Consider the following 8741-nt stretch of genomic DNA (forward strand, 5'->3'; position numbering starts at 1 on the left):
CTAGTCTGCAAAGTCTGCCCGAAGGTCTGGTTGTTCTCCCAGGATCTGCCCTTGAAAACCAAATGGAGGAAGGTTTACACCTCAAGCTTCCAGCAGCCCCCCACATCCACCTGACCCCCCACAAGGTGTAGATTAAGTTTGTCAATACAAGTCTAATTCTAAATATTAAAAAAATGGCTAGAGTTATGCATAATTACTCTGCATGAGCTGTCCATCATCAGCACATATTTCAAATTATTCCCTGATTCTGTTATTGTTTTCAAATTCATTATACTGCAGCCAGTATCTGAATTGTGTAACCATATTTTCATTGAGACTAGAAAATCCCAATCATACAGAATAGGAATATGATTGGGGCCAGTAAATAAATAAAACTAACAAGTGACAGAATGACAGATTTTCTTATCAAATCAGGATTCAAACCTTATTGTCCAAACCACTTTAAAGTGAAAATTCTGTCTTTATTCTCAGAATTGTAACAAACTCAGAAAGTCAGAATTCTCACTGGTTGGTCAAAATTCTGACTTTCGTCCTTTTTCCATTACTGACCCTATTTTTTTATTCTGTAGGATTGTCTGTAAGCCCCTGAATCTGCAGGAATGATATTGGGGAAAAAAATTGAGAGGCGTGACTTGCTGAACTGAGACTGAGTGAGCACCATGTTGACTGTTAAAAAGGGCTGATGACTTCATCCAATAGTCTACGTCAGATCAACTAGTCCGCTCCTAAAAGAATCCAAGATTGTATATACAGCGGTACCTTCAGTTAAAAATGCTTCTACATGCGAAATATTCAGGTTGCGTAAAGCTTTGATGGGAAAACTTTTGCTTCATGATACGAAAAACTGTCCGTTACAAAAGAAAAATGAAATATAAAATATAAATACACTTCCATCATTTTTTGTTGTTCTTGTGGATTCAATTGTCGTGGTAGGGTTGCTTTCTCATTGGCTATCTCCCAACACCTCGCCGGCCTCCATGATGCCGGAACATTTACATACATACGTATTTCATCCAAAATTGGTATGCTTTTATAATTAATAAAGGGTTTAGGGGTAGTATTAATGCTCGTGGAATGAATTAATTCAATGTAAAATATCATTCTACTTACAAATAAATCCCAGTTATTAAACCACTTCTGGAACCAATCAATTTTGTAAGTAGAGGTACCACTGTGTATGTGTGTCAGAAGATAATATTCACTCTTCCCTGTTTCCTCAGAAAATCCACATTCTCATTCATTTATTTCTACTTGTTAACTTTTTGTAGCGATCTGTGTCTTGTTTGAAAATTGTGCCTTATTTTTGCTGTTTTATGAAATATAATATAGTACAGCATACAGGATAAAGAGGAGCCTCAAAACCAAAGACATAGTTTTGCAAAATGTTAGTCAATATTATATCATCGAGTTTTAATCTTTCAGCTGTTTTTTGTGTATTCATGAAAATAAAAAAAGTATTCTTGAAATGTCACAATTATTATTTTTACTCAAATTATTATTTTGAAAATTGATACAAAAATGTTTAACTCTCCCTCCCCTTTTTTAGCATTGCTGTAATACTTTTCCTTTGACAGGAAGGGCAACTGCTCCCTCTGGTCAAACTCGCAGATGTCCTGTCCCTTTGGTATACCACTAGTATAAATAATATATCAGGCTTCAGTATGTCGATCTGCTTTTAAATGAACTGCATTTACCAATCCATAATTTTCATTTATAACGTTAAAACACCCAGACAGATTTTATCACAAACATTGAAATATAATCAAAGATGCTATGACATTTGTTTGCAAATACTTTTCTGCAATTTCTATGTAGTGTTTACCATTGACATCCTTCGGCCTGCGGCAGACGGCATCATGTCCCCTTGCAGAGAGCCCAGTTCATCTGATTCTTCAGAGGAATGTAAGGAGGAACTTGTGGAACGACTGACCGTTGCCGAGCTTTCAGATGGTGGCCTGAACATGAAGCTTGTTTTTCTAGGCTTCGGTATGATGACATCACTTTCCACTGAGTCCCCGAGATCATCCTGAAGGTTGTTAGTAGAAGACAGTCGTCTAGCACTATTGCACAGAAGAACCTCTAAATGGCTGGCGTCCATATGATCTCTCTGATGAGTGTTTCTGTGAGGGTTTGATGCACTTTCTTCTGTTTTGGGTGCCACAGATTCCAAACCTAGATGGTTGTCCACTATTGCTGTGAGCATTTCTGGACCTTGATGGGTTTGGGAAATAACATAATTTTGGGTTTCTTGGTGTTGTTGTGTAGGTTGGGAGCAGATACAGTTTGTTTGACTATGTGCCAAATAAGCTGTGCTGTTGTACCTTCGAGCCTCCTGGCTTGTTTTAAGCCCTGTGTAATGAGGGGGGTTTATATCTTCTGGTATTACTTTAAAGGTCTGAGTCAAAGGTCTATTGTAAGGTAACACATGGCTCATCATACAATGATGGGACAATGATGCTTTCCTCTTGGACTTAAAAATTATACTGTCATTTTCCATATATCTCTCTCCAGAGAGGGCCTTTTTGATTTTTCTGATGCCTAAGTGTGATATTTCAAGAATGTTGAGAAAAAGTGAGACACCAGCTATGGCTATCATGAAAACCATGAATATGGTCTTCTCTGTCGGCCGAGAGATGTAACAATCTATACTATTGGGGCAAGGCAACCGCTCACATTTATACAGCGGGTCTAGTTGGACACCGTAGAGAATATATTGTCCAAGGATGAAGAACACCTCCACCACAGAGCGAGTAAGGATATGAATGATGTAGGTTCTCAAGAGGGATCCTTGTAGAGGAGCCTTTTTTACCTTTCGCTGTTCATCCAGCTTCCTCAGCTCCCGCTCCATTCGTTTATGTTCATCCAATGCCAATTCTGCCTCATCCATCTCTTCCTTCAGCTGTATACGTTTCCTATGCCGCTCCTTCTCCAGTGATCGGATGCAGTAGAGGGCATGGCCCATGTAGACCAGTGAGGGTGCAGAAACAAAGATTACCTGCAAGACCCAGAAGCGAATGAGCGAGATTGGGAAGGCACGATCATAGCAGACAGCTTTGCAACCTGGTTGGTCAGTGTTGCAGACAAATTCAGACTGCTCATCATCCCATACATCCTCCGCAGCCGCCCCCAATATCAACATGCGGAAAATGAAGAGAATGGTAAGCCAGATCTTGCCCACGATGGTCGAGTGAATGTGGACCTCTTCCAGGATGCTGCCCAGTAGGTTCCAGTCACCCATCGTCAGGTTCTCAACACTTTATTGCCATATGCCCTCAAGCTGAAGAGACAAAAGATAAGGATCTTGTCAAACAGTGACCTCTAAAAGCCAGTAGGTATATAGTAGCATACACATTTTATTTAGCACTGCTATCAAAATACTATCATTTATCATTGTAATCAAGCCCTAAATTCATGGATAAAACCCTTTACAGATCCAAAACTATCGACGACGCGCATTTCACAGAGTTGCATTGTAATAAGAATTTATTCGTGCCTTCACCCTGCTTGTGACAATTAATAAAGTTGTGGCTCTACTTATGAATGCTTCTACATCCAGAACTTTCAGGTTGCAAAACCCTTTGATATGCAAATAACCAATGCAATATACTTGGAGTTCAGAAATATTAGGCAAATTAGTATTTTGACCACATCATCCTCTTTATGCACGTTGTCTTACTCCAAGCTGTTTAGGCTCGAAAGCCCATTACCAATTAAGCATATCAGGTGATGTGCATCTTTGTAATTAGAAGGGATGTTGTGTATTGTCATCAACACCCTATAGGGGTATCAGGTGTGCATAATTATTAAGCAACTTAATTTTCTTTGGCAAAATTGGTCAGAAGAAGGACTTACCAGGCTCTGAAAAGCCAAAAATAGTGATATATCTTGGAGAGGGATGCAGCACTCTTAAAATTGCCCAGCTTCTGAAGCGTGATTAACGAACAATCAAGTGTTTCATTCAAATTAGTCAACATACGGTGCAAAAGAACTGCCCGTGAACTGTGAAAAGTCAAGCCTGCAGCTGCCAAGATGCTACTTGCCACCAGTTTTGCCATATTTCAGGCCTGCAACATCACTGGAGGTCCCAAAAGCACATGTGAAGTCCTCAGAGACATGGCCAGAGAAAGAGGCTGAAAAACGACCACCACTGAATAAGACACACAAACTAAAAGATCAAGACAGGGCCAAGAAATTTCTCAAGACTGATTTTTCTAAGGTTTTATGGACTGATGAAAGACTTATGAGAGCTCCAGTCTTACTCAGATGCCAGCAAAGTAGAGGTGGGGTACAGGTATGGGCTGGTATCATCAAAGATAAGCTTGTGGGGCCTCTTTGGGTAGCGGATAGAAACAATCTCAACTCCCAGTTCTACTGCCATTTTCTGGGATACACCTTCTTCATGCAGTGATATAGGAAAAAGTCTGTATCCTTCAAGAAAAACATGATTTTCATGCAGGACAATGGTCGAGACATCCAAGTGCTCCACAGCGGCATTATGGTGAGTGGCGGAGAAGATGACGGCGTGTGAGCATGCAGCACCTTCAAGCTCTCCATACGTGTGCACACTTTTCGCGTTTTGTGTGTGTTTTGTTGATCGTCAATAAAGGACTTAGCGTGTAGAATTAAAATTGGCATCTACAGTGGGGCAAATAAGTATTTAGTCAACCACCAATTGTGCAAGTTATCCTACTTAAAAAGATTAGAGGATAATTTAAAATAAAAGAATGTAATTGTCAACATCGGTACACCTCAACCATGAAAGACAGAATGTGGAAAAAAAGGTGACCAAATACTCCATTTTTTTATTTCCACTCTAGTGAGTGAGTTCACGTTCATCGTCGGCAGCATTGGCTCGCGCTTGCTGGAGAAGTTGCAAACCAGTCTGAATCGGGCCGCTGACCTGAAACGATGGATCTGGCAATCCTTCAAGCCCTTGAGAGCGGGTGGTGCTCGCATGTTGCCGAATTTGGTGTAGCTCTTCTCGCCGTGCAACATCCAGTTCTCGTAGAACTGTCGGACTTTGGCCTTGAATGGGGCGTTCCAGTAGACCTAGGGGGCCTGTATACATTTGGTGCAGCCTCCTGGAATCACGACCACATCAATATGGAGCTTCTTCAATTGCTTCTTGGTGGCATCGCTAATGTGACGACGGTATGAATCCCAGGCAAGAAGGCGCTTGCCATCTGACCACCTTCTCAGGTTGAGAAAAACCTCCATTTCACCAGCACGTCGCTCTATTTTTCAAACTTTTCCCGTAGTGACGTTAAATTAGAGGTGCCGTTCAATTAGAAGGTGCCGTTCAAATAGAGGTTTTACGGTATATATATATATATATATATATATATATATATATATATATATATATATATATGTTAGGTTCACCAATAGATACGCTTAAAGATTAGGAAGACATCGGACGCATATCCAGCTTTTCTTGCAAGAGAGAATCGATCCTGACTCGTCCTCGTTCTAGATCATTCTAAAGAATCGAATCCTCTCCTGCCCATTTTATTGCATTAGAGTCAAAACAATTAAGGTCATCTATTCAAAACAATTGGATAAGAGGTAAACCAAGCGGGCCTCTATTCAAAACAATTAAGGTCAGAAATCAAAACAATTGCATAAGAGTTAAAACAAGCAAGCATCCATTTTAAAACAATTGCGAGTCTTTTCGGAGATCAATTCGGTATCGCCACCAGGTGCGGAAATCCAAGTCAAAACAATTAAGAATCCTTCCCGGATCTTCAGTGTGAGCTTGTGACCGTGTGAGAAGTCGAGGTTACAAAACAATCCTCCCGGATCTGTGTGAGAGGTCGAGGTTTCAAAACAATTTTGATAAGTCTAGACGGATAGAGACCTTCCTTTGTTTATCACGGTTGCAAGCAGATGTACTAAAAATGACTTTTTTAATGTTACTAAGCTTCATTGCAAGCACATATATATAATGATTATATTTCAAGTACATTTATAATAGTACCCAAAATAACTCCAACATTCCCCCCTGTTATTATACATTTGTACGCAATCCCATAATAATTTTTTTTCATTTATGACAAATACAAATACAATTGGGGGAAGTCCGTTGTCTCGATCTTTACCAGAATTCACCTTACTTGCATATCTGTCCTGAAAAAGGAAGAACAAAATCATTCTCGTTCAACTCATTTTCATAATTTGCATAATCCTGGACATCAACATTATCACCAGTAGGCTTTCTAATAAGCAGATACAATCCTTGTAATTTGGAATTTGTTAGAGCAAAGAGTGTAAGCAGGGGATAAGACAATACCCACACATTGTCAAAGTACATTAGCCAAAACAGCTATTGATATCACCTCGGTGAAGGCCAATTGTTTTATATTTGCCGAAGGCATTATCCCACCAGTCTGCCAGAAGGTGGACAGTTCCACTCCAGAGTGCCTCTTCGTTTACGGTTCAGGGTCAGGCCTTCAACAACTCAGGTGAGGGACCAATTGGGGGACGTGTTGTTGAGTGCAACATTTTCAAACATTGCATACGCCCCCTGCTCCATCAAGAGCACATCAACCGTAAGAAGCATATCAACCGCTTTGCGGCCCTGGAAGTCATGAGACTGGTGGCTGCCAGCTGTTCCTTCATTGCGAATCCAATTTCTTTTTTGGACATTGTAATGGATGTTGTTCACCCTATTCATATTTTTGTTTGGCGTAACCCAAAGAAGAATACCCTCCTGCTGCAATTTGGCAAACCAGCCCACAAGTCGGATCGCCATCCGTCGATGAGGCTCAACGTCGTCGAGAGAGGCCAGCTGCCGCACCAAAATTCCGAGCCGCCAATTGTATCTCCTCCACTCTAAAACAGATACTGGTAAAAACAGTGAAACCAAAGCACATAGTCCTGTTTCTTTTTTGACAGGAGTTATATAATTTATTTGCCCCACTTCACCACTGTAATAACTTTGCAGGTTATATAACTGTTAATATATCCATAACAGCAATAGACGGCGGAGCCAGGGTTAACACACGTGTAGCTCTTTATTGCAACCCTCCAACACACACACACACACACACAAACCGGACACACAACACTACTACGTCCGGGTCACGCTGTGCTACCCCACGGTTCCAGGTGGCGTGGTTAAACACACTCCCACAACCCGAGGCAATCATCATTATCAATATATTACACTCCTCCCCCTTTAACTATGAAGTTCCTATTTAGACTTAGCACTCAACTCCAACAATTATCTTTGCCTCATTAACTTTTTATAATTTTACTTCTCAACTTGTAACTAAATTATTACTGCTAACACAACCATTAGACTCAATATTCCAGTCTTTGACATTCCAATCTCAGGAACTCTTTTCACATTTTTGTATGAACAGGAACTCTTATTTTAGGAACGACGTTCCTCACAACTGACCGATCACAAATTCAGTCGCTTCGGAGGTGCTCTATCTCTCACTGGGTACCTGCGCCCACACACCTCTGGGGAACTGACTGCTCGGTTGTCAGGTGTAACTGTCTTGTCACTGGCCACTGAGCCTGGTGAAGATGTTACACGTGTCTCTTCAGGTGAGTACGGGCTACCACCTACTGCTCCAGGTGTGCCTTTCCCCCCCACATCTGCGTGAACCACCACAGGGTACTTGTTTGTGATGTCCAGCTGCTCATCTGGAAGCTCCAATGTCTCTGGTCTGGACGGTTGGTTGTACAGCAGATGATCAATGTGGATCGAGCGTCGGCTCATACCATTCCACACCAGGTAGGTGATTGGTCCGAGTCTCTTTTCCACTGTTCCTTTTGTCCACCTCTCCTTTCCTCCACGGAAATTCCGGATCAGGACTGAGTCACCCTCAGACAGATGTCTCAGCTTGGAGGCGGTCCTATCATGATAGTGTTTCTGCTTCCCTTGTTTTGCTTCCACCACTCGAGCGAGATCTGGTTTCAGTAAGCTGAACCTGGTCCTGATTTGACATTTTAAAAACAGTTCCGCTGGTCTACATCCTGTAACAGTGTGCGGTGTACTCCTGTATGCCATCAGGAAGTTAGCTAGCCTGTGCTGCATAGTTATTGTGACCTTTTGTTTCTTCTCCTCTAGTACTTGTTTCAGCAGTGATGCTTTCACTGTCTGAACTGCTCGCTCTGCCGCTCCATTGGAAGCGGGATGGTAAGCTGGTACCAAAGTTTGTGTTATTCCGTTGCTCAGCAGGAATGTCTTGTACTCCTGCGAAGTGAATTGAGGTCCGTTGTCAGAAACAATCTCCTCAGGAAGCCCGTAGGAAGAAAAAATGTTTCGCAACACCTCAATCATTTTGGCTGCTGTGGTTGTTGCCATGGCGATGACCTCCAGCCATTTTGAATGACTGTCCACTAGTACTAAAAAGTGGTGTTGGTCTTTCTCTGCAAAGTCAATATGTATTCTCTGCCAAACTCTAGTCGGCCATTTCCAGACGTGTAGAGGTGCGGTTGCAGGTAGTTTCCTCACACTCTGACAGGGGTCACATTGTTGTACTGTATGTTCTATGTCACTGTCCAACTGCGGCCACCACAAATAGCTCCTGGGCAAGGCCTTCATCCTGCACCCTCCCGGGTGTCCTAGGTGAAGATCATGCAGTAGTCGCTCTCAGTGTGCTGGTGGAATGATAACTCGAATTCCCCACAATATGCAACCTTGTTCCACCGACAGTTCATTTTTCCTGAAAAAGCATGGTTTCAGTCTCTCGTCCTTGTTTTGACTTGGCCATCCAGACCGAGTCAGC

At 41.9% G+C, this 8741-nt stretch overlaps 1 protein-coding gene across 1 annotated transcript in view; it reads left to right on the plus strand.

The window, feature by feature from the left end:
- The window catches only part of LOC144089406 (transcription regulator protein BACH2-like), a 99160-nt gene extending 95688 nt beyond the window's left edge, over window positions 1–3472 (plus strand). The window contains exons 6-7 of the mRNA XM_077620216.1: window positions 1816–1902; window positions 1981–3472. Coding sequence (XP_077476342.1) covers window positions 1816–1902; window positions 1981–1992 — 99 coding nt within the window. The 3' untranslated portion in view covers window positions 1993–3472. The remainder of the gene's footprint in view (window positions 1–1815; window positions 1903–1980) is intronic.
- The last annotated feature ends 5269 nt before the right edge of the window (window positions 3473–8741 follow it).

The sequence above is a fragment of the Stigmatopora argus genome, chromosome 15, assembly GCF_051989625.1.
Source record: "Stigmatopora argus isolate UIUO_Sarg chromosome 15, RoL_Sarg_1.0, whole genome shotgun sequence".
Taxonomy (NCBI): Eukaryota; Metazoa; Chordata; class Actinopteri; order Syngnathiformes; family Syngnathidae; genus Stigmatopora; species Stigmatopora argus.